This window comes from Blennius ocellaris (assembly GCF_963422515.1).
Source record: "Blennius ocellaris genome assembly, chromosome: 4".
NCBI lineage: Eukaryota > Metazoa > Chordata > Actinopteri > Blenniiformes > Blenniidae > Blennius > Blennius ocellaris.
The window spans coordinates 11,764,674-11,791,129 of record NC_137653.1 but is presented as its reverse complement, the minus strand read 5'-3'; the positions used below and the strand labels follow the sequence as shown (position 1 = coordinate 11,791,129).

Here is a 26,456-nt window from a genome sequence, read left to right as displayed (position 1 = left end):
CTGTGTTGTCTTGTTTTTTTTATTTAAATGTTGAACCTGACATAATGGTTGAATTACTTCACAGGTTTATCAATGGGATGTACGCGCACACGCACACAATACTTGTTGGCCCTTTTACCTTCACTCTGCGCTTCATGTCATCCCAAACCATTTGGATTGGGTTTAAGTCAGATGTCGCCTGGCAGCCCTTCATCACTCTCAATGTATGTTTGTTTTTATGTTTTGTTTTTAACTCCACTTGGGGACACATTAAATTTTTTTTTTATTTTCCAGACTGACTGGTTTTCAGCTCTTAAAGTAACGATGGGCTGTCGTTTCTCTTGGTTCTTGCCATAATATTAACTGTAACACTGAGTGCTGATCACTGCAACACTTTCAGTACTATTTTCATATGTTTATTGGGAAAAATACGGTTGTTAAAAGCAGAAGTTTCCCAAAGGGAGTTCTGTCCAAATGAAGAAGCAGGCCAGAACCATTTAGGACAGCATCAGGGCTGGGAGGGTCACTTGGCAAATGTAATCTGTTACATTTACAAATTACCTGTTTAAAAATGAAATCGGCAGCTAACCTAACTACCAGAAAAAATGAAGTTATACACCAGATTACTTTTTAGTTATTTTTGGATCACTTCAATATCAAACAAAAATAAAGAAAAGCGAGTAAAGGAGATTTCTACTTGGAACAGAAACTTAAAACACAACTGTGTCACTATGATGGATTACTAAACGAGAAATTCAGAAACGTGTCTGAAAAACGGAAGATTCAAGAAGCAAAGCCAAAAGAAGAAGCATAACGTCATGGATTTAACTAACATTTCCATTATTGAACCGGATTACAGAGAGTTCCAGAATAACCAGGGATATTGATCCTTCTTCAGTAACAACTGTGACTAACATGGATTACAAGCGGAGTGAGGGGGACTTCACATCCCGAGGACTGAGAGCCCTTGGCTGTGCCACATCTTTGTGGCTTCAATAAAGAGGAATTTTTCCATCTGTTTCCTATCAAAAGAGGAACCAGTACAAAAACAGACTTTTTTTTTTTTTTGTTAATTCAGGAACTCAAAAACAAGTCACTCCTATATTTGTACTTATTCAAGCAATGTATTATTGTGTGCACCCTGACCTTAAGGCTGGAATGACAAAACCTCCTTTGCTCATTATTTAAAGCATTTCATAGAATTTACCATCTCCCAAATCCTTTTTACTATCCTTTGGTACATCTTAGTGGTCAGATTGGAGAAAGTATACCAGAATACTGTGAAATTATAGCGGAAATCCTCAATCTGACCACAACTAGCCGTATCATACTAAAATAATAGGATAAGAGTAAAATGTGCCCAAAAGATGATTTAAGTATTTAAACGATGAAACGTTTCGGAGGGTGTAATTGTTTTTCAAAGATGTTTCATATGTACCATGATTATAATTTCAAACGAGTGTTGTCAATAAAACAGAGGTCTGACTGTCTGGTAAGTAATTTCCAGCCAGTGTTTATAAGAGCTACTTTTTCCAATAAGCTTGAAAGAGACACTGACATAACCAGATGATATCTGTGATGGACCTGACCTCCACCTGCAATGAGCTGATCCACTTGCAGAGGAAATTGCAAAGGCAAGCCATTGTTGGAGGTGACGTGCACGTACAAGAGCCTGCTAACGAGGTACGGCTGAAGTTTAGAGCGCAGCAAAGGCCATCAGTGTAGTCTCCATGGGAAAAGGTTTTGTACAGGTTTTCCGCAAAGCTTTTCTGTTATTGCTCTCCTTAGAGGATAAAGAGGTCTGTGCCAAAATCCACCTAACTTTATTGCTCGTAAAGAAATGATTTTACTCGGTTCATGTCTGCGCTTTTGCCCCTTCCACGTAACTGCAGAGCAGTGCAGTCTCGGGGGGAGACATGAATGTGCAATTACTTTTTGTTGTTTACTTTAACAAAGCTGACATATTAAGGAAAGCCATAAAGAAAACTCCAATACTACGTTTTGGAAATTGAATCAGAAAACACCCCACTTGGTGGTTTTGCCGACAAAGGCAAAATTACAAGGTCAGGCTTATTTAAAGGGAGTATTTCCATTCTCCAACTGATCAATTTAATGTGTACATAAATTATTAAACCGATATAGAAATGACTTCTGAGACTATTTTTTTCAAGAAATTCACCCATCGTCATCTAAATTTGTGTTCGAAAAAGGTCTACAATGGACACGTTTGTTTATATATTTAGGGAAATGGGTGATATTGAATGTTACTTTGAAGTAATTCAATTACCAAACATTGAGCGATGTGTAAAACCTCTCATTCTGCTCTTGCAAAAGGTGTGTGATATACTTGAGCTTTAAGTTGGTTTAATTGAGGGTGTTCACAGAGAGAATCTGATTTCGGTCCATTTGCAGGATATTTCAGCGTTGTGTTAGGGTTAGGGTTCGTATGCATGTTCGGCAAATACAAGCGTTGGTTCTCTTCTGGTTCTCAGGTTTACACCCACGATCCACAAACTTAGATGTCAGTTTCCTGGATTGACTTCAGGCGTGACTGTGTTTGACTGCCTGTGTTTGCAATGTGATGGACTGGAGATCAGTCCAGAGTTTCCTTTTGCCTTCACCTGTAGCTGGGATGGTTCCTCCTTGTTGGGATAGAGAAGACTAGAAGATGGATGGGTTACTCTTTTTAATTGCATGTTTTTTTCTTTATGGAACAGTGAACACACATTGTGGATATTGTGGAGGAGCATATTATCACTTTTTAAAACTTGTCTCTTGGCATTGTAAGACTTTGCAAAATATTATGTCTTCATAAATGTATCAAAATATGTGAATATGTTGTCTATATTGTAGCTATGCCCTATCAAAATAATATTGCTCAAAGTAGGAAAGATTTTTATTTCAAATGTTCAACATTTGAATAGTCTAAATTGATGCTATCCTATACATTATGTTTATTTTTTCAAATTTTGTTTATTTAGCTTTCAGAAAAAAAATTATATTTTACAAACAGGAGAAAGAAGAACAGTTAGAATTATCAGAATTAAAGTGTTGTTTGGTGTAATATATTCTCCTCGACTTCACAGTTGACCATGAAAATACCCCAGACCACTAATATACTGCTTGCCAGGCGGAAATCTCAGCTATGTATTTGTTTGAGGTGGGTCATGGTAAAGTCTATAAAATAGGCAAATAGTTCATCTTTGTTAACTCATCTCAGAATGAAAGGTAGGCACGGCCAGGAGTGTGAGAAAGGTTCAGCGTGTGAAGAACCTGAGAATCAAACAGAGGCGGAGCTTCCCTGACATTTAAATAGCAATGAACAAGTACTTTGGTCATTCATGTTAAAAGGCTCAGAGGCTTATGGTGGAGCATAATAATGAGCTTGATCCTTATGTGTCCTGATCCTTAACAACTTCAACTACTTGTGAACTACTTTCATCTGGAGATCAGAGAGGATAAGGTAAGAGAGATCATGCTGGCTCCTCTGAAAATGGCTAACATACTATTATATATGTAATTATTATTATTATCATCATCAAGCATATGCCTCTATAGTTTACAACTTTTTACTCCACAAAGATAGCTATTATTGGCCAGTCAATATAGGCTAAGTTACTGTACATCAGAGGTATAAGAACCGTAAAGAAAATTACATTGCATCTCCCATCTTCAGCATCCTTTTCTTCATATCTCTTCTAGTCTACATGATCAAAACTATCTCAACCTTGTCTCTCTCACTTTTCCACTAAATTGTCGAACATGACCTGTTTCCTTTATTAGACTAATTCTTAAATTGCTAAACATGTATTCAAAACATACTGAGGTGGAAACAATATTTTCAAACAAAACCCAAAGTATTCATTACCTGAATTATGAATAGCATATGATACCAAATATAATTTTTTAACACATATTTTTCATGAATAAATAAAGAAGAACGTTACTTTCTCATTAAAATTTCCATATAAAACAGGACTTTTCTTTTAATCTTCCAATTACAGATGACTTAGAGAATAGTGCAATAATCATTATTTTGGTTTCTGTGCGGAAAACTGTGTCAATGAAACTTCCTCCACAGAGAACACACTATTCAGATTTTCATTTGAGGGGCGGTCGGCCGCTCTGAAATGTGAATTTGCCCTCACAGGAATGCCAAACAAAAATGTCATCACAATAAAATAAAGCGTAAATACTGTTATTATTTAGAATTATTTACGTTGCTCGGAAAATTGGTTAAATACAACAGGTGATAATTTATATTAATCTCAGACCCCCCCCCCTCAAACGCCCCGTATTTCACAGCCAGATGAAGTGGTCTGTTGTTGCTCAACGTTTACGGTCAGTCGCTCCTGCCGTGGTTTCTGGGCTTGTAGACGTGGTGTTCATCGTCGGTATGGACTGAATGGACTCTGGACGCTGTTGTTCATATGGCAAGCCGCTGGAAATGTAACTTATATGGCGGTTACATGAGCAGAAGAAACCCCGGGCGTCCTCGGCTTCAGCGGGTGAGACCGGACGAGAGGAGGAAGATGACGCTCGTTAGCTCCTGTAGCATGGTGGTCAGTTTCAATGAAACTTTGAGCTAATGTGGCTAACTGCCCCCACTCACATTGTTTAGAGAGCTTTTAAAAACCCAGACAGATAAATGAAGAACGCGGTTATTAAGTTACGTTTTGCAATAGTCTACTTCTCTTGAGATGCTCTTTAAAACGTGACTCTACATCTCCCTGCCTTTTCTCTGTTTACTTGATTTTATTGGACCTGCTTAGACGACAAAGGACGTTTGCAGAATAACACATAGAGAATTAATGATTACTTACATTATTGATCAGCTACTGTCATGTTTTAGTTATTTTTATTTGTTTGTACCTATAGTTGTACCTGCGTTTTGTAATGTCTAACAAAACACGTTATATTTATTTATCACTTGGCAAGTTTCAACACAAGATTAAAAACAGTTATAAAAGTTACAGTTTGAAATCATAAAGTAAATTATGAAAGACTAATACCAACAGAAAATATGCATCACATATTTTTCTTTCTACTAGGGTGATATCTTCCAAAGAGACTGAGGCTTCAGGCAACACTGCATTATACCTTGTTTGTTTTTTTTTAACATATGAACACATGTAAGATTCACTGTAAATAACAAGGATTCGCATTCGGTCCACTAAATGTTTTTGGTGGATTTGTAGGTTGAAAATGTCTGAAGATAACTCATAACTAGTGTCCTGGAAATTAATCTAAGGTATGAAAAAAGCTACAATAAATACACAGCTTTTAAGATGTCATTGAATGTTTTTTTTTAAATACACCAACTGATGAGTTTTGGCTCACTGTATGATCCACAAGATTTGCAGTTAGAAGATCTGTCAGGAGAAGAACAGTCGCCTATGAACTTCATCATGTTCTGTTGATGTGAAACTGTGACAAATATCCCTTTTGTTCCAACCGTAGTTGATCTTCCCAACCAGTAGGCCTAATTAATTTTTGAGATGCACTCTGAAGTCATGGAATTTATTTTCTGTCCCACACACGTTCTTACTGTCTGTTGTCACTGAGTTCTGTAAGCTGACATACAAATTAATGTTTGATTAAACTAATAAAACTACTGTGTCTCTTTTCAGAGAAAGGAGAGTGAAGGTGGGCAGTGACCATGGAGGTGATGTCCCACTGTCTTATCACCTCGGCTGGCCAGCTGGCTCGGTTGATTCTGCTCGTAGTTTCAACATGGACAGCCTTGTGTTCAGCAGATATGAGGCAGACAAGATGGCCTTTATATTCCCAAAAGCCAGTGCTTCTTGCCTGGAACGCACCGACACAGGAATGTGCGCCACGACATGGTGTAACTTTGTCTTTGGATCAGTTTCACATTGTAGCATCCCCCAATGAGGGCTTTGTCCGACAGAATCTCACTATTTTCTACAAGGAACGCCTCGGGTTGTATCCCTATTATGAGCGTGGTGGCACCGCAGTGAACGGAGGCCTTCCCCAGCTCGCCAGCCTCGCTGAGCACTATGAAAAGATGCCCGAGGGTGTGGAGAAATATATACGGGAGCCGACGGCGAAAGGTTTGGCTGTTATTGACTGGGAGGAGTGGCGTCCGTTGTGGATCAGAAACTGGGATATTAAAGATATCTACAGACGTAAATCTCGTGAAATGGTGGCCAAGAAGAACCCGAGTTGGACCCCAGAAAAAGTCGGGAAGGTTGCACAGCAGGACTTTGAGCTGTGGGCACGAAAATTCATGTTGGACACCTTGAAACTTGCCAAGAATCTGAGGCCCAATCAGCTGTGGGGCTTCTACCTGTTCCCAGATTGTTATAACCATGACTACAGAGGCGGCCTGCAAAACTACACGGGCCGCTGTCCCGGGTTGGAGATGTCTCGCAATGATCAGCTGAACTGGTTGTGGATGGAATGCACGGCGCTTTTCCCGTCAATTTACATGGGCTCCGCACTCCGCTCCACAAACTACGGGCGCCTCTTCGTCCGAAACCGGGTGAAGGAGGCGATGCGCCTGGCGTCTGTTGGAGACCGGTTAACTCGTCCCGTTTTTGTTTATACGCGACCAACTTACATCAGTCAGATGACCCTCCTAACCGAGGTTAGTTGGTGAGAGAAAACTGTAACGCATTCATTCATACAGAACTGTGTTTTTCATTTTGTTATGTTAAAATATTGTTTCACCATTTTTATAAACGGCCCCAAAATTGATGTCTTAAGAACTATTTTTCATGCTGGATGTCTTTTTTCTTTCTTTTTTTTCTTTTTTTTTTTATTGTATTGTTATTTTGGGGCTGGAAAGTATCAAACAGCATATGGAATAGGATTTTGAATTGCTTCATTTTTGTGGGGCCAAAACGAAAATAATTAGCCTACATCTCAAACTAGTGAACAAAATGAAAGAGTTTTCTGACAACACCATGGCCGAACTACGAACCGTTACCGTAGTTACCATACTTTAGTGTGTGGTAATTAATTCTGTGTGATGGTTCCCATCATTGCTGAAGTTTCACTCGTTCACAGGCTGACTTGGTTTCCACCATTGGAGAGAGCGTCGCACTCGGAGCTGCGGGTGTCATCTTCTGGGGGGACACGTCCTATGCGAGCAGCGACGTAAGACCTCTGCCGTCTCTGCTTGTTTCCGTGCTGAATAGCAGAGGATTCGGTGAGCGTGAGGTTAAGCGGTCCTTTTTTATTTTTTTTTTTAAACCTTCTAGGCCAGCTGCTCAACCCTTGACGAGTACCTGAAGGGACCACTGGGCCAGTATCTCCTCAACGTGTCCACAGCAGCTGAGCAGTGCAGCCAGGAGCTGTGTAAATCCCACGGCCGTTGTCTTCGCCGGGTGCAAGATAGCGACGTGTATCTTCATCTCAGCCCCTCTACGCACAGGATCAGCAGTCAGCGCGGGAAGCTGGAGGTTACCGGAGCGCCGGGCCAAGCCGAGCTGGCTGTTTTCCGTACGCACTTTCAGTGCCAGTGCTACAGTGGGTACAGGGGTGACGGCTGTGCTCAGAAAGAAAAAGGGAAGAATAGAGCGTCCTCTGTGATTGGGACCTGGTCTATGTGCCTTTTACTTCCACTCGGCTTCCTCGCTCTGCTGCATTGAGGAAACTTGGAGAAACACAAGTTATTCTGTCAGCCCGGAAAAGGTCACCTCAGAATATCTGTCATAAATGTGTTAAGGTTCAATGCAATTGGTCCCCAGCTTGGTGTAATACTTAAATAACAAAGAAAGTTCGCAAGAATTCACACGAGATGCCCAATAACACAGATCCTACAGGTAATTTACAAGGGCTGATGCAATGGAGTTTATCGGTTCTTCAAAAAGGGGGACAAGAAAAATGTGAGCCTAATGAGCAGAATGAAATGGGCTTTTAGACCATTTTAGAGAAGAGCTGGAGACCAACTCTTGGTTTTTACATCATTTGTGTCATATTACGTTGACTATTGGAACCATAATTTAAAAGCCTCTGTCGTGCTTCACGCTGACCCGGATCTGGCTGTGAATAGTGACTGAATGAAGCTTTTAGGTTATATAAAGGATGACAAATACTCTTTTTCTTTTTGGGAATAGAAATAACATGGCTGGACCTGCCTGTTTCTGATCCTAATTGTGTCTTATCATGGCTACAAAGTGATTTAGAAAAGAGCAAATAAATATTACCCTTGCTTCATTCCCATTTTTTTGAAGATGGCATAATATAGTGATGTACATTAACACCTACAAAGTTGTAAGCAAACCAAATATCTTGAAGCAAGTGTATGATAAATCAAAAGTATGGCAAGAATCGTAATGATAAACAAAAAATATAAGTGTTGGTAAACATATTTTCAAGGTGCCATTTACGTAATTTATACAATAATTTAAAAACCTTTGTTCTGTTAAATACATTTTCTTTTGAATGAAAACAAGCAGGTTGCTTCAGGTACTAGTATTTAATAATAATCAAACTAATCTTAACAAATTTAAAACTACTGCAGGTTTGCGGGAAACCAAATGACAGAAATGCCAAAGATATTTGTATTTGTAAAATGGTTTTCAGGCTGTTTTAGTTTTAACAAAACTGACACCGAAGGGATCAGTTTTCAAATGTTCATGTCAAAATCACTTTATATGATTTATTGGAAAATTTAAATAGCTACACTAGTCTGAGAAACTGTGCTGATATTTGAATTTCACCTGTTTCTACTGCAGGTTGTCTCAAAAGTGTCTGAAACGGTCGACAGTAAAAACTGTTGTTTACTGATTGAACCAGCTAGTAATGTCTTTCTAGACTGAACGTTTCATATTTACGGTATACAGCTTGTGTACGTCCAGACCAAACACGAGTTATGGTACCAGTGAGTGAGTGGAAGATTGTGTTATTTTTTACGTGGGATTGGCACAGATAAAAGTGTTGTGGGATTTGCACTTTAGCCATTTTTCTGTTGGATTAGGCTTTGACTTGAGAGGTGTTCCTGTTTTTTTTATTTTATTTTATATTCTCAGTGCAGTATAAATGTGCTCCGTACAGATTTTTGTTCACATGTCATTGTAATGAAACGATCCACTGTGAATCTTGTCTAAAACAAAATGGGTACGTCGAAGGTTGTTCTGCTTAAGCCGGATTTCAGATCAGCAATCGGAGATTTTGTTCGTTATTACTTTTTAACAAGGTTTTCCTTATATAGTGAGAGATCCGACATGCTATTTCTACATTCATAAAGATTCTCATTCACAGTGTGGCCTCCTTACCCGGAAGTATGATATCAATCTATTGACAGTGACTATTAGGTACAGGTAGATGATAATATTTAAATTATAATGTAAAAAAGGTAGTTGTGCAGACAAACTTTTGTTTACATGTTTTATCTTCTTTTCACAAGTGAACTGTTGCCTTTTGGAGATCAGGTGTTTTTCTCTTTTCATCACGAGAGCCTTAAATGCAAAATTGTTGCCCTAAATAACTTGAGTTTTATTTCTCAAGTATCAGTCCACTTTTTGATCAATTGACAGTTAAATTATGCTCAAAGTAATGTTATTTTTTATGCTACCAGCTCACCAGTCAGTAGCTTATTATTGTAGCATGTCATGGCGGTGAAAATCTGCAAAAGCAAATAAACATGATGAAATAATTTAAAACTGAAAAAGCAAGACATTGTTCATATTGTCTCACCATAGAACATTTGATATACATTTTTCAAGGACTGTATTTTAGTATTTTATGAAATATGTCAAGCATTTCATCCTCACTGTATAAACTTGACGCCAGTGCCTTGTGTTTTGCGAACTGTCAAATTAATAATACAGGCTAAATCTTTGTAAAATGTTTTTAACATACAAATAAATGCTGGATCTGTAGAGAATACTTGTCTTATTTAACCCAACAAACATCTTTGCATTAAATCAAAACAGACGAAGACAAAACATGCGCATTCATCGGATCGATAGTTGAAATCAAAATTTTAAATGAAAACATTACAGTTTGAAGTGTTTAAAAAAATCACGTTATGAGCGTGGTAAGCAGGGTGAAAGGGATATACCACAGGAAGTGCCGTATGCTGCGCAGTGTTATGTGCAGCTCCGAAAGCACTCCGATGAGAAACGTGCGTTAAAATACCCAGTATCGACTAGTCACAAAGTCTCAAATGAATTAGCTTTTTTTTTATGACGTTATCGCGTTAAACCCGGTCTCTTTTCGACTAATTGGTGACCTCCCATAACTGCATGGGTAGTTTCTCGTTGTGTAGTCGACTATAAACTGTTTTTAGCCATAAAATCCAAGTGAGCCACCGACAGCAACGTCGCTCGGACCTCTTCAAGCTGCATCTCTCATCTCAAGCGAGCGGCGATGCAGAAGACATGATGATGGACAGGAAAGGCTCGTCTTTCTCTCTTTGAGCGTGTCTGAGTTTCTCGTCTTTGTAGGTATGTTTCTCTCGGCTGTGACATGAGGAGGCTCTGCTTCTACACTCCGACACATCCAGCTAATGCGAGCTCTACTGCACTTTTCCCTACTGGGATATTTTGTTTCCCAGTTGACTCTCTTAATTGTGTGGTGTTACAGATTTAATGCTCGCTCGTTTTCATTAACTTAATCTTTCTGGGGTTTAGTTTTGGTTAAGCCACCGCCGCACAGCGACCTGCAGTCCCTCGTGGTTAAATCCGTATGGCATTCTTAACCGCAAAAGCACGTACATTTGTGTTTCTTACCTTATTTCCTTGTTGGAACAATGCTTCTAGGGATTCAAACGTGGACAACCGAAAAGCCTGGTTATTCTCCTCTTGTATAGTGCCACATTTTTAAAGACCACGCATTTGCGGGATGTGCAGCAGGGGTGAGTGTGGGTGGCGCCCATGAAAAGAAATGTACAAATCCTATCTTCTAATGCTAACCAGCGTTATTATTTATGATTGCGTTTGGCTCTTTTCATGAAGCTTTTGGTGCCCACAGGTGCTTTACAATGAGGTGTGTGAGTGAAGCCTCTCATGCAGAAAGAAACTATGCAGCAGATGACAATTCCACATTTCCAGAGTCTGGGACCAAACCTCAGTTCTCTGTTACCATCCCACAGCAGTTTGTGAACAGGTTGGTGGTTTCCACCAAGAGGGAGACGTGCCAGGCTGTTGTGGCTGTGTATGGCTCTTTCTCACTCCACGGAAGCACCTGTTTCTTACCCGAATCACTTGTCAACGTGTCTTGATTCTTCACACTTCAACCATGCGAGCTATCAAACGGCAGCGAACAATCCCTCTTTTCTCAGAATCCAAACACACAGGTTAAAAAATGAGCATAGTAATTTTGAAGTTCATTAATATTATCTATAGAGAATGTGAAGGTCATTCAAGATGGTTGGTGACAGAAGTTTTTGGAAATCTCACTGATGATAAACTGACCAGGGAGCCATTTGTTTGTCTGATCATTTTGCAACTGTTCAACAATACACCGACAACTACATCTGTTCTTCGTCATCATGACTAAGTTATGTTTTTTCCCCCACATCATTTCTTGTATCAGTGCACGAGGCAACCTCAATCTAAAAAGGGCTTCTCTTTTGTTTTATTTAAATGTCATTCCTTTCGGTAAATAGCTGACAGGGATGATGCCAGCATCATGATGGCTATTAGTTTTGGCACTATAACATCTCTATATTAAATTTACACTAATTATATGCATTTATAAACATTAAAATTGGATGAAGACACTGCTACTACTTTTCAGATCGACCTGCTTGATGAGATGAATTTCTTGCGGAATCGTCTGGTTGTTCTGGGCCTTGTGATGTTGGCCACGTTGCTGCTGTACCTCCTACTGCCTACCATCCGCCAGGGCAGCATGGAGCCCTCTATGGAAGTTCAGAAATTGGGACTGATGACGACCTCCCCTCCTCCACTTCCAAGCATCAACGTATCCATCCGCACCGGACATCTACCTGGAGACCCTCCTCTGTTTTTCCGAGAGGCTTTGCCAGTCGATGGAGCCGGACGACAGATATTCCCACGGTGGGCTGACGAGTGGACCCAATTACTAGCTCAGCAGCTAACATTGTTTTTATTTGGACGGTGCCTGCTCGATAACTCTAAATAACAAAGTAATGTCTTGGTGCAGGCTGCAGGTGGTCCTCCTTCATGGCCAGGCCTTCACATCTAAAACTTGGGAAGAACTCGGTACTATGTCCCTGCTGGCAGTGAACGGCTATCAAGCTCTTGCAATGGACCTACCAGGTACAATTAAAACGTTATTTCTATTGATAAGCCTCAAGATCAGTGTTTGTCACAGTGACTTAATTTGAAGTGTGTTAGATTTTAATATGATATTCTTAATTAAGTTGGATTTAGTTTTCAATCACTTGAATTCTAACCTCAGAAAGGTTTCTTTTATTACTGACTAAGATGGGACCTTATACAGTAACACTGAACAAACCAAACATGGAGGGTGTGAAAAGAGGACTTGTCACATTTTTGTGAGTTTCATGTCAGTAAGCTTTATTTATTTACAGAGCATCTTGCAGGACATACAATGCAGCTCAGAGTGCTTTAAAGAGAATAATTGAAAAAAAACAACAAATGTGCAGATTCCAATTATTATGAATGAGTAAAAAAAACAACCAATAAGATACTAAGTATAGGCTGAAATAATAGAGTAATTTAAAGGTAAGGCTATATAAGTAGTTTTTGAATTGTGACCGGCGTTTATAGCCTTTTGTTGAGTTGATGTTGTTGAAATTTTTTTAAAATCTTGAAAGTTGAGGGAATGAGAGAAGCTATTTTCGCACACAGTAATATAAGCTAACATTTTGACATGTTAGTGTTTTTAAAATAGATTAGACACAAAAGCGTTTTGTTTCATATGATCATACGTTGTAAAACACTTAGTAATTAGCAAACAATCTCATGAACTGTATAGTTCCATTCATCTTATATACCACTACACACACACACACACACGGTGATAGCGCACTCTTGTGGTTGAAAGTTGCAGTCAACAGTGTACGTTCATGTTCAAAGAAGGCAGAGCCATATACCTTTGATGCCTTTGTTTTCTATAGGAATGTATCTCTTATTAATAAACAGCCACTGTTCCTGCTCTGCTTCAATCAAATTCTTGCATATCTTTATGTACTTTTGTGTAGTAATTGCATTTAATGTTGTAATCTTTTAACACAGTTACGATAGGTGAAGGTAAAGTATGTCGACGAGGAGTTGGGCAAGGGCAAAGATGATTTCCACTTCAGCAGAATAAGTGGAAATAATAGTCTGGCCATGTGGGAATTTAATACAATCTCTGCTTGCTAATGTTAAATATTCCATTTATTATCCTCTCTTTTTGTGTGTGTATGTGTGTGTGTATTTCTTCTTTAAGGTTATGGAAAATCACCAGACTCAGAAGCTCTGAAAACCGACCAGAGTCGTGTTGACCTGCTTTCACGGTTCATGGAGTCTTTGGGTGTCCGAACAGCAGTGCTTTTGAGCCCGTCCATGAGTGGCCACTACTCCATTCCATTCCTGGTGAAGAACAGTGTTCAGCTGCATGGATTCATTCCTATTGCCCCAGTTGGTACCCGCAGTGTGTCCCCTCAGCAATACCAAAGTATTCAGGTGAGGCAGGACCAGATTACAGTGATGCGATTTGTGAACATTGATGCAATAAAAACACTGAATGTAGAATTGAATTTGACCAGCAGGAGGAGCCAAGTTCAATTCTGGCTTCATGTCTGTCTGTGCCTATCTACTATCTACATGGGTTTATTCTGTGTACTGAAGCTTCCTCCTTCAATCCAAAGATATCCTTGTTCACTTGATTTGGTGATTTTAAATTGCTCACAGTAGTCACTGTGTGAAGCCTGTCCAGGGTTTCTCGTGTTGTTGGCTCAGCTGCAACACGCTGACAGGATAAAATGGCTGCAGACGATAGATGGGACAAATGATCAAAGTCCAACATTGTCATGCAGTCTGAGTCTGTACCCTTTGAACTTTTCTGTCACTTGTCTGCAGCCAGTTCTATGACTACATTATGCAAGAGTCTGTAATAATACAACCACTCGAAAGTAGATTCACAACATCAATAAGTCATGACGCTGCATCGTGTATGCTCAATCCTCTTCTCATGTGCTTTGCAGACTCCCACTCTCATTGTGTATGGAACTCTGGACACCAACCTGGGCGCCCAGTCCCACCATAATCTCATACAGCTCCCAAATCACTCCGTGCTCAAGTTAGACGGAGCTCGTCACGCCTGCTACATGGAGAAACCCCAAGAATTTCACCAAGGACTCATTGAATTCCTCAGCAAACTGAAGTGAGATGTGTAGAGGAAGTGGTAACTAAAAGAAGGCAAGAAAGAGTAAAAAAAAAAAAAAAAAAGGGATAACCTGTCATCAATACAGCTGTTTCAAATGATAAGTTCTGTTACAAGGGATAAAGCTCAGAATCATTCATACTGTACTTTCACCTGAGGGGAGATTATTGGGGTATGCTGTGTGTAAAATATTGAACTGCACAAGTTGTCATCATGAATGTTATTATTTTCCGTCAATATTTTATGGTGTCACTTTAAAAAAAAAAAAACCTTTAGCTCAGCTTGTTGTAATATTTGCCTTATCTGTGTATAGTGGTGCATTTAATTTCATGTGCTTTCTCTGTGTCTCTAGTTGCATGTAAAAACATGGAATGTCTTTGCTTTATTGGTATCATTGATTATTTTTGGAGTCGACTGTATGTCTGCAAATGTTGCGGTTACCTGTATTTAAAAAAACAACAAAAAAAAAAAGCTTCTGCCAGTTTCACACTTGAAAGACTTTCATAAGAAGATCTGGCAGTAATCTCAGCTCCCCAAATACATGCTGTGCTCAAAAAAACAGAATTGGTACAAACTATAAAAAAAGAATGTACAAAAGAGTATGGACCATATACACGTAATTTAAACTCACTTGTATTTGTATAGTGCTGATAAAAGGGTCTATGTAATATATTTGCAATAAGTCTGGACAATCATGCCAAGAATAGGATGGAAGTCAAACGATCTGTGCATTGATTAAAATAAAAACAAGAAACATGTTTGATATGGCTCATTGTTGATAAAACTATTGACTGGGTCGCAGAGCCTCTTTAAATATTTGACAGACAAGGACTATTTTACAGTGAAAAGTTTGTATGGTATGTGGCATTCAATCAGACTGCATGTAAAAGTATTCATTTATTCTCGAGCACACGTGCCACTGACTTGAATATATTCACAATCAAATTGTTTCACAAGGAATTGTTATCCAGAAATGCAACTTTTCAGAAATGTCCCTATGGACAGTTTACATGGTTCCACCTGGTGGGCTCCAGTTCACAACCCATCAAAGACATACAGATACATAAGCATATAGAACAACTTGGAATTTCCAATCAGTATAATTATGCAGGTACATATAAATAACATGCATACGGAAAATATGTTAATTCAAAATAGAAAAGCTCCCAAACCCAGAAATGAACTGGGGATATTCCTGTTGTGAGGCAAGATGGCTGATTGGTGACCACTAATTGCCCTAAGGTGTGAATGTGAGCTTGTGTGTTATTTGTCTCTCTGTGTTTGCCCTATCATGGACTGGGGACCTACCCGGGGTTGTATCCTGCCCTCACCCACAGTGACCTGGGATTGGCTCCAGCACCCTGCAACCCTGACCAGGATATAGGAGATGGATGGATGCATGTGAATATCAGGCCACATGGTGGAATAATCGTTTGCACCTTTACCTCACAGCCAGAATTTTGCCTGTTTAAGTCTGGACAGACCCTTTCTGTGCAGTTTGCACCTTCTTTCCATGAGTGGGAAAGAAGGGGCCCCTGGGTGTCCTCCAGGTACTCCCCGTTCCATTCACAGTCCAAAAACAATTTGAGGTGAGTGTAGGAGTGTGTTTGTCTTATGGTGGACTGATGGATGTATGTGAATATCATTATTTGAAATTTAATATATTAGTTTGGTAATATTTAAAATTGAAATTAAGTTGAATGCACACAACAGTAGTTATTTATAATTGTTTTTTTTTTAAAATAATCTTTAATTATTTTTCTGTATCTGTTTCTGCGCTGTGTGAGAGTCTTGACTTGTGACGTGTGGGCCTGTCCCCAGTCAGCTGACAGGAGGCAGCGGATGGTGTAGTCGTTCACCTGACGACTGCCAGCAGGTTCGACGCGGACACACGCGGGGTGAGTACCGCGAGCAATCACAACAAGCAGACAAGGGCGGAGGACATTGAACGACCGTGCCCTGTTGTGCTGTACTGTACTGTCTTCTCATTTGCGCGACACGCGGCGTGCGCGAGCCGTGACGACGCAGCTGGAGCTCGAGACGCAAGTGAACTTGCACGAGACAGCTAGCTTAGCTTGTAGCTTCCAGCGGATCAACGGGAAGCCGACGGGGCTCTGACGCCGTGGTGGCTCTGAGGCGGCTCTCGTCGACTCATGTTTTATCGCATGTTTCGAGTTTTCACAGTGTGAATGCTGATGGCTTTCACACATTAGTGATTCAAATGTTTCTTCTACTTGTTATTGATTCTGACTTCTTTCTCCATTCAAATATCAAAACGTGCAGCTTGTTCACGAGAGTGCTGTTGTTTGTTTTTTTATATTGTCAACTGTTTCCGAATAAAAAACAAACAAACTACGGATCAAGCAGATCAGTGGCGGATACCATGGAGACGTAGGAGCGAGGAGCAGATCAAAGGAGATCAGCTCTATTCAGCCTTCAGCATTCAAACTTGCGTGTTCTTCTGGAAATGCAAACGTCTAGTGTTTATTGTATTCATTGTACTCATGATTTTGTTTCCATTCATTATATTCGACTGAACAATATAATAAACGAAGTCTTGTTGGTGTCTTGAAGGGGAGTTTAAAAAGCCACCATGCTGCCTGATAAAGATGGTCCAGGTGTTGGAGGAGGACAGAGCTCTCCAGAAGGAGAGGACCCCTCTGTCAGTCTGTTCAGAGAGTACCTCCGCCTCAAAACCGTCCACCCAGAGCCCGACTATGGTGAGACACTTTGTTATTATTATTACACGTGGACATTTAACAATTCCGTTTGCTCTTGTCAGCCGTTTCCAAGTCAGCTGCTTGTTGTGGGTGAAAGAAAACAGCAACAACAAGTTATTCATCTTCTATGTATACACCTTTCTCAAGTTTGAGTCGACAGGGTGCACAGTATCAACTACAAGCGATTTAGAGTGACTAAGTTAACTTGTAACACATGCTGTATTGATCCCACAAGGGATCCAGCGGATACACCTGTACACGCACATGGAGAAAAAGGCAATACCCTGCAGAGTGCAGTCGTGCTAACCACGACACCGCCATGCAGGCATGATATAGAGATATTGAAACTGTGCATGATGTATAATTATATGGTGCTTTTCCACTCTTTGAGAGTGGAATAAGAATGTCTTATTGAGTCACTGCAGTTTGGCAATAAAAGAGTGGCTTGCATAACATAAGGCCAGTTTTTATGGTGCTAGGGCCGATCATTGTCCTACTGCTTCATAAATGTTGAGATGGGAGATAATACAATACAGATATGCCTGTACTTTTTTTTTTTTTTTAATTTTGATACTGAATTTTATTCTCTTTTTGTTTTATCCCATTAAAACTATGATAAAAATACATTCTAAAAAAAATAAAATATTTTAATGTATATGTAATTGAATAACGTTTTTTGTTATGGTTAATGTTTTTTAAAAGTGCTTGTAATTCCATTGAGTATCTGTTAATACATTTAATGCAGCACCTGCACAAACTGAGGAAGATGTGAAATACATAACAGATATTAGCTATGCCTGGACCTAATGAAAAGATGTATTGGGTGGTCAAATAAACACAGACATGGATTACAGACATGAATTCAAATAGCTACTTTTTGTTTTCAAAAGACATTTTATGTCGTGGACATTTCCCCTTATGTATGAGTTAAAACCTTTAACAATCTCATAAGTCACAGCCCGCCACACTGTACGACGTAAACTAAGCCGCGCCGTGAAGTTTGTTGTGTGCGGACCGTACGGCGATTGCGCAAGACTACGCAGAGTGTGTTGAGGACTTTATTTGAGTGAGGAACATTTATAGTTTTGCTGTGCTTGTAAGCACGATCAAAACGAGTCACCACAACTGTATAAAAGAGTGAAATTCCTAAACTGTAGCGTATAAGGTGATACACACAAATCAAAGTTCAGATTTTACTTGGCCTTTACTTAATAATCTTTTACAGCTTGACTGGGTACGGAGCTGTGTTGGATTATGCTCACCGTTCTCACTGACCTGAGAAGTGCGAACAATGCATAACGATAACTGAAAAGTTTTCTAGTCAGCCAAAGTCCTCCAGTACCACCACCATACAGCTGCGGGAGATACCACTGAGTTTTTCACCGCGTTATCAATATTTAAACCACTGTTCCGCTAACTGTTTATTCATTCATAGACGCCGCCCTTAGGTTCCTGGATAGAATAGCGGAAGAGCTGGCGCTGCCGATGAAAAAGATTGAGGTGTGTGCCACTGGTTTGAATTAAGTAGAAAACAAGTTTCCATCCTGTAAGGTTGTGACGGATGAAAGTTTTCCACTTAGGTCTGTCCGGGCAGAGTTGTGTCAATCATGACATGGGAAGGGACAAAGCCCACCTTGAAATCCATCCTCCTGAATTCCCACACAGATGTTGTGCCTGTGTACCAGGTATGACATCTTGTCTATGTTTGCGGTGTTTCAAACCTGTTGTTGCCTGTAATAGACATGAAAAAAAATGGATTTGATATCAATCTCTTCTCCAGGAACATTGGAAATACGATGCTTTCAGTGCTTTCAAAGATGCAGAGGGCAACATTTATGCCCGGGGATCACAGGACATGAAATGTGTAACTATACAGTGGGTATTAACTGCCTTAATAACTGGTTTTATTGAACAGGATTTCTGCTCTAGTATTTGTGATCTTCACTTTTATCTAAGTAGTAAGACACATGTTTTAACACCCGCCGTATCCCTTTCGTTTACACTTCATTTCCCGTTTCTGTCATGTATCTGTGAGTTGTGCTTTTGCTTTCTACAGATATATCCAAGCAATCAGGAGACTGAAGGCAGATGGATGGAAACCAATACGCACTGTACATTTAATGTTTGTTCCTGGTGAGATATATGTTCACTCCTCATCTCTGTTTGGGATTCATGATGGCCACACCCGTAGTAAGAGAAGTGGGTACCAGTGATACTGTTAAATACAGTTTTACTGCCGCTCATATTTATTTTAATGTTAATTCAGCATTGACATTTTAAAAGACACGGTTATTTAACGGGTTAAAGATGCAAAGAGACAACAGGGACTTGTCTTTTTTTTTTATAAGAATGATTCAACTTGATGTGATTGTGATTTATAGCTGTGATATGATCCATTAACCCTCAGTGTATTTAATGTAAACTGATGGTGTTTTCTGTTCTGTTTGCAAGATGTGGGATGTAGATGTGACCGTTTATTTATGTATAAATCCTCTCTTGTTAGAGCAAGTGACCTTTTGTTTGTTTGAATTTTTCAGAAAGTATCTTCAAAAAAGGGGAATTCCTTTGAAAAAGCCTTTGTTTTAGGGACGTAGAGAGTGTTTTCTGGATTATAGCCAAATGTAGAGGGACAGTTCTCTATGTTGGTGTGCACAAGGTGTTTATTGGACTTATCAACATCTATTTTGTAACAATTGTTAGACCATTGTTGTACTCATGACCATATTTGTGGGCGCATATTGCTGCTGGAAAACTATTAGAAAGGGAATTTTGCATAATATGACTCACAATTGACGTCTGACCTGTGAATCTTCCAGATCCAACTGGATAATTCTTTCAATCATGAAATGTGCACTTGAATTTGTGCACAATTCGGACTTCAGTAAGAATAATCATTAGGTGAGGCAGATGGTGGTTTGAACTAACCCTAACTCTTGTTTATTAGCTGATCAGCAAACAGCAGAAAACTCAAGTTGAATCTGTTTGTTATGACCAGAAAAGACAATCCAGGACCTTCTCCATTCAGATTCAGCCGTTGCAAGCAGTGTTAAACGTGTGTGTGACTGTGTATTTTGTTCTCTGAGGCCACTCGTCCATGTAGAGTTTTGTCTGTTTACCACACAAAGGCTTTTGTTTAGGTCTGCATAAACTGAATCGAAAACGGCAAGACGGCTTCCTTTTTAGTAGAACGGTTTGCTTTTTGAGTGTGACAGAGCACTTCCAGGATTTTAGTGTTATATGTGAGCAACCCGAGAAACAATAATCTGACTGTTTTTGAAAAAACAATGTGCCTCTTTTGTTCATTTTGTATTCAGATGAGGAGGTTGGAGGTCATAAGGGAATGGAAACATTTGTGAAGCATCCAGAGTTTCAGAAATTAAACATTGGCTTTTCCCTTGATGAAGGTAAATGACACTTTTTCACAACATTTTTCAGTTGGCTTCTTATTGAATTGGAAAACCACTTATCGTATACGATAACACCTCAGATACTTCAATCTCATGTCCAAGTGGTTATGCAAGAAACAAGTTTAAACTGCTGGTTACCATGGTAACAATACTCGAGCTGCATAGCCAGTGAAATCCCTGATGAAACTTGGATACCTGACTACAAATACACTTGTGGTGAAATTTAAAACGTAGAGGAATAAAGAACTGTTTCACTTTTTGTGTGGGTAAAGGTTAAGGTTCCTCCTCATGAGGGAGCTGTGGAATAACGATTAAAATGGGGCTCAGATCTATGATTTATAATCCAAAAACAAAGCAAACAGACCACTTGCAGTACGTACGTCACACTGTCATGACACACACATACAGGCCATCATGTTTTGTCACAGACGTCACTTTTTAAGATATTGAATCTTATGTCACTTGAGACTTTTCAATAACGGCATCTCTGAATTTGATAATTCAACTTTTTGGACTTTGCCTCGAAGGCATTTTATACAATTTTAGACAAAATGTGTGTCTGCGAAAATCCACATAGCTTTCGTTCAGTAAATATATTGTTCATGCCTAAGAGTGAAATAAACCTGTCGATGTGACAGAGTTTGACATCAGTCAGATGGAATATATCCAAACTCGAGTTTTATGTATTTTTTTTGTATGTGTTCTGCAGGTCTGGCCAATCCTGGTGAGGCCTTCACTGTGTTTTATGGGGAGAGGAACCCCTGGTGTGAGTATCAAGTCTACACTATAGAAGGTTTCATAAGGAGTTCATGAAAGGGCATTATCACATTTGTCCATTGTGTATCATGAAAAAAACATTTCAGTCTCTGTCTCTTAAGAACTTAAAAATTAAGAAAATGTCCAATTTAATCTACTCTGGGTGGTGATAATCCACGCCTTTATTGAACCAAGATGATGTCTGCTTCTCAGGGATTACGGTCCACTGCCCTGGCAGTCCTGGTCATGGCTCCAGATTTGTGGAGAATACAGCTGCTGAGAAGCTGGTAAACATTAATGTCAATGTTATCTGTTCATGAAATTCCCATAGAAAACTCAATGTATTATATTTCTGCTTCATACAGCGGCAGGTGATAAACTCCTTCCTGGACTTCAGAGAAAAAGAGAAACACAGGTGAGACTGCTTGAATCTAGCTATTTAATTCTATGTTTAGAATTTGTGTTACATTTCTTACATTTCTCATGAATAGATAATGCATAATCAGGAGGTTTTTGTTTTTTTTTTATCTTTAAATTGCAATTGTTGATTCATTATTTGAATTCATTGCTATCAACTCTGCAAACTTTGAGACATTCTCAATAGTGAATCATCTCACTGTTTCTTGTTTCAAGTAATTTCTTGCTTGAAATTCATAGTCTATATTTGATTTGCTGAAATCTCCATATTTTACATTCGGACTGTTCCAACTGTTCAGTTGTTAGATTCACTGGTTTATGGCTATTTTTTCTTGGAGCAATGGACCCTCTATGGAGTTTTAGATCTTATTTCATGCTCAACGCTGCAGCACAAAGCAGCTGTTGTATGTAAACTGCACTGGTGAGGCAGCAATATCTCCTAATAAGAATATTCTACTGTAATTAAAAACTTTCAAAATGATGTGATGATTTTTGAGAAGTGACGCCGTTATGCTGGTTTAATTATGATGGGGACATTAACTTATGTTTGCATATAACAATCAAACATGTTGTTATGCTGTGTTAAACATTCATTTATGAGATTGTAGAAATATGCAGTTTTTCCTGAACATTAATCAAATTTTAAAAGTCTTTTTGGGGAAATTATAAATTCCAGACAACTATGGGTGTTTTTACCGTGTCAGTCTGAATAACAACCAATTTGCAAGATCCTGTCCAGTCCACTTTCAATGACATTAATAACAAAACAAAATTCAAAAGAAATTATGGTTGAATGGTTTCATTCAGCCTGTTTACAATTATAGAAGTGGGTAAATGTGCCTTTTGACCCACTTGTGTTGTTTGTGTGTCGTACAAAGTTCAATGTCAAGTTGATTTTTCTTCATTCGATGAATTTGAATGAATTTGGGAAAAAAAGATAAATGAAACGGCGCCACTTGAGGTTTGATCACTCCATAACAACAGAAAATTGTAATTCATTTCAGGCTGAACATGAGCGAGTGTTTCACACTTGGTGATGTCACAACAGTGAATATGACCATGGTGAAAGGAGGCGTGGCCTACAACGTCATCCCAGCTGAAATGGATGTCAGCTTTGACCTGAGAATTCCTCCTACAGTAAACCTGCAGGTGAGTAAATGTGCACATTTGTCTTTCAGTGTCAATGTTAACCCTGCATTTATGTGTAAATCACCAGGAGTTTGAAGCAAAAATCAAACAGTGGTGCAAAGAGGCAGGAGAGGATGTGACTTACGAATTTGCTCAGGTCAGTGCGTCAAACTCTCATGGAATGGTCTGTGGTTTGTCTGGTCTCTCCCGTGAACTCAATCGACTGTCACATCTTGCAGAAACACATGAATCAGAACATCACGTCAACAGAAGAGAGAGATCCGTGGTGGAGTGCCTTCAGCGCTGCTTGTAAAGCAATGTAAGGAAACAACCAGGAACTCTTAAACATTGTCAGACGTTTCACCACATAAAGGAAGTAAAGGTTAAAGCTGATTCAGTGACAGCTTGTACCTCAATGTTAGTGTTTGTATTTGAAATCTGACTTTCATATTATATAATTCGATTTTTTTTCTCTCCATTATTTCTCCTTATGCAATCATTGTAATGTATTCACTCAGGGTTTTCACACATTGGTTGCAAATGTTCACACAGATTTCACAGTGCTCCGCTTGTGTTTGGAAAGAGCTGCTTTGTCCTCAAATACATTACATCTTTGGAAGATGTTCTTGTTTTTTATATCTTAGGAAAGCCTTGAAGGAATATATTCAAATTTGGCACGTATTTTCAGTTTAGCTTGAGTGTGAACTGGCCCATTGTGTGGTGGTGAAAGCCAAAAAACTCACATTTGTTCTGATCTCATGAACACTATCTGCAGAACACCTCAAGGGGATTTGTTAAAGTTTGGTGCAGATGTTTATACAGACTCGATTCAATTGAGTTACTTTATTCAAAGTTCAAGGTCAGTGTGTCTTCACAAAATACTATGTGGTGATAACTGAAGAAATTATGCTCTAAATGTGACACAAATGAGAGATTATCTAATCGAGTATAGAAGTTTTGCAATGTTATTTTGCAGTATTTGTTCTGCCTTTGTAACACTGTCGAAAGTAAACATCCTAGATATTTGTATATTACCATTTTGTCATTTCAGTAGATTTTGGAATGATATAACTATTTAATTCACTGGAAATGTGCCAGACTTTCATGGTTTACGTTCCTTTAACTGAATCTGCGGCAACTTGTTTCGACTTTAGTGATGTTTGGGTATTGTTGCGATGTTGATTTAATCTAAAAAAATCTTGGACACACTGTCCTTGTATCATGAAAGCGAAATCTCATGTTCGCATCTCTTCTGTAGGAACATGACTTTGGAAAAGGAGATCTTTCCAGCCGCCACTGATAGCCGTTTTATCCGAGCGGTGAGTAGCCTCAAAAAAAGCAACTTTTATTAAAAGAAATTCATTTTATAGATATGTCGGTTTTAATTTATTGAGAATTCAGCCATTAGAAAGACTTTTTGTATTTTTGAATACAGGTGGGCATCCCTGCTATCGGCTTCTCTCCAATGAACCGAACTCCGATCCTGCTGCACGATCACAACGAGTATCTGAATGAGCAGGTCTTCCTGAAAGGCATCAGCGTGTACGAGAGGCTCATCCCAGCTCTTGTCAGTGTTCCTGCCTTTCCCGATGAGGCTTAGAAAAGCGATCGGTTTTAATCCACTCTAAAAACACATTTTAGCTACCATGATATTCACCTTGAGGAACTTGCAGAAATTACCAAAGAATAATGTCATGTGTATGATTAGCCAAACTGAGCACTTAGCCTTTGATACTGTTAATTTTTTTAATGATTCTCAGGATATAATCACACTGAGTTTTCCATTAATGTTCGATTTACCATAATTATTGTATGTCAGCGTTGTTTGAGTTTGTGTGTAATCTTCAATTATCACCCATCATGTAAACCATGTTTTTCATTCGTGTTGAAAAATCAAACTTACTAAAATGTGAAGATGACTTTGAATAACTCTTCCATTAAACAGTCACCTTATTGTCACTTTTTAAATTAAGCTAAATGTGAATCAAGAGATAAAATATTTATTAAACTGGAGTTAAATGAATGTATTTTTTTCTTCCATTTCCACGATAGCCAGTTTATATCGACGTTATCAACCCACATTGATCTGCTGTTTAAAGTTGATCAATGACAAGAACATGTAATGCAAGCAGCGTACGGAGACAATGTTCCACCTCCAACCAACTGTTGACCTCAAAGACGGTAAATTAACAATATTCCAACCACCTACATCAATCTACATGAATACTGTGCTGAATCCATCAGCGCAACCTTTACTTTATTGATAAGTTCTCCCCATCCATAATTACAGTACCGTCATGATCAGCATTCTGCAGTAAAGCATTCGAAGAACTGTAATTGGTGTTTCGCGAAGCACTTAAAATGCACATCCTAAAGTAGCGCAGCAAGAATGTCATTTCAGTCACATTTGATACACAGCGTGGTTTTGGAGATGACACGGGTGGTTGGGTGCCTTGTTATCCAGGATGAAATTTCTCAGCTACATGTGATACTCAAGAAATTCTGCACAGGCTCTTTCAAGTCTCAGATTATAAATCCTGAGTTTTGCTGATGGTGACAAGGCTGGCAGTCGTAACCTTAAGTGAAATGATAGCTTCACTGGTGGGAAATTCAATTTGGTTCTTAGACTCCTCTTTACACCACCAGTGGTTCAAAGGCTTCACTTATATTACATTTTCTGAAGGCACGTATACCACTCATTTCAACTGGATTTTCCATTAGTCTCAGTTAATAGCAACCATTAGCACACAAATGTCTTAATAGATTGTTCGTGATGATGATCTTGCATTGGCATATGTTATAACTGGACTGAGGGGAATTTCTGCTTGAACGTATGAAAAAAATTAAGCTTCCCTCCTCCCAACACCTGAAACCCACCAGATATGAGCGAATTGCAGCGCTGTTCAGTTCTATATTTAACAACATATTCCATTTTAGCTGGGATAAACAGCAAAATTAATGAGGAAAAGTAGGGCTGAGAAACCTCTTCAAACCAAAGACAAAAAACACAGATCCCTTTCTTCCTCATAGTTTTATAAAAGCTCGAGGCTTATTAAGCTAAAGGATCTCACCTGCAGCCCATCACTGCCTCATACCACCACATCATAGGAATATAAACAATTTTCAAGACTGAGACTTGCAACATTCTATTTTATTTCCATTGGAAGCATGATTGAGCATGTCAATGTTGGCAGTTATTCAGGTCTATAAATCTCAAAGAATTCACAGAGCTGCCAAGCTGGCCTGTTGTGTTTTTTTTGTTTAGTTTTTTTTTTTTAGCTTTTAAGTAATGATTGATTCTGTAGCCAAATAACTTCTTGAGTTCAAGTGAGAGAATAAAACTCAAACAAAATAGACTGATATAAACATGACTTCATGTGTCTTCAACGTAACTCATCTTCACTTGGATCAAATAAACAATAGCTATAGACCAGGATGTTTTTTTGAAATGGTGGGGCAACAAGGGAAGATGAATTAAAAATTAATTTCCATTTGTGATGCTGTTTACTGGAGGTAAAGGTTGGTCTCATCTGCAGTTCAGCTCTCTTTAGAGTCCTCGTCCAATTAACAGTGTGGCTCTCCGAGGGGGACTGGCAGGAAGACTGTGCACTCAGTAATTAGTCCTCTCTCTCCCCAGGACATGACAGCAGTATTAGCACATGGGGCCATCAGGGAGACGAATGAAAGCTGAACCCACATCCTTCCTCCCAGAGGGGGCAGGAGAAGGTGCAGTCATCCTGTCAGGTCAGCTGATGGAATC

General features: G+C 39.1%; 3 protein-coding genes across 4 annotated transcripts; all 3 read left to right on the top strand.

Annotated features, from left to right (window-relative positions):
• Nucleotides 1-4,349: 4,349 nt before the first annotated feature.
• Nucleotides 4,350-9,773, top strand: hyal2b (hyaluronidase 2b). Of its 2 annotated transcripts, none has more exons than XM_080495270.1 (4): nucleotides 4,350-4,487; nucleotides 5,610-6,589; nucleotides 7,012-7,101; nucleotides 7,206-9,773. In XM_080495270.1, exons 2-4 carry the CDS (start codon nucleotides 5,639-5,641, stop codon nucleotides 7,593-7,595), a joined length of 1,431 nt encoding a protein of 476 aa, XP_080351396.1. In that variant the 5' UTR covers nucleotides 4,350-4,487; nucleotides 5,610-5,638; the 3' UTR covers nucleotides 7,596-9,773. The 2 variants fall into 2 exon arrangements, with proteins under 2 accessions (XP_080351396.1, XP_080351397.1); XM_080495271.1 differs by having other exon boundaries at nucleotides 4,350-4,541.
• A 301-nt stretch (nucleotides 9,774-10,074) lies between these two features.
• Nucleotides 10,075-14,992, top strand: abhd14a (abhydrolase domain containing 14A). Its single transcript, XM_080495636.1, has 5 exons — nucleotides 10,075-10,397; nucleotides 11,692-11,972; nucleotides 12,079-12,194; nucleotides 13,333-13,568; nucleotides 14,090-14,992. The coding sequence occupies exons 2-5, from the start codon at nucleotides 11,710-11,712 to the stop codon at nucleotides 14,270-14,272; spliced, it is 798 nt and encodes a 265-aa protein (XP_080351762.1). The 5' UTR covers nucleotides 10,075-10,397; nucleotides 11,692-11,709; the 3' UTR covers nucleotides 14,273-14,992.
• A 1,105-nt stretch (nucleotides 14,993-16,097) lies between these two features.
• On the top strand, nucleotides 16,098-24,688 carry LOC308128716 (aminoacylase-1A-like). Its single transcript, XM_080494381.1, has 15 exons — nucleotides 16,098-16,166; nucleotides 16,843-16,988; nucleotides 18,424-18,488; nucleotides 18,569-18,673; nucleotides 18,769-18,863; nucleotides 19,045-19,121; nucleotides 20,303-20,392; nucleotides 21,105-21,161; nucleotides 21,365-21,438; nucleotides 21,517-21,566; nucleotides 22,573-22,717; nucleotides 22,785-22,853; nucleotides 22,936-23,015; nucleotides 23,955-24,015; nucleotides 24,132-24,688. The coding sequence occupies exons 2-15, from the start codon at nucleotides 16,862-16,864 to the stop codon at nucleotides 24,294-24,296; spliced, it is 1,260 nt and encodes a 419-aa protein (XP_080350507.1). The 5' UTR covers nucleotides 16,098-16,166; nucleotides 16,843-16,861; the 3' UTR covers nucleotides 24,297-24,688.
• Nucleotides 24,689-26,456: the final 1,768 nt, after the last annotated feature.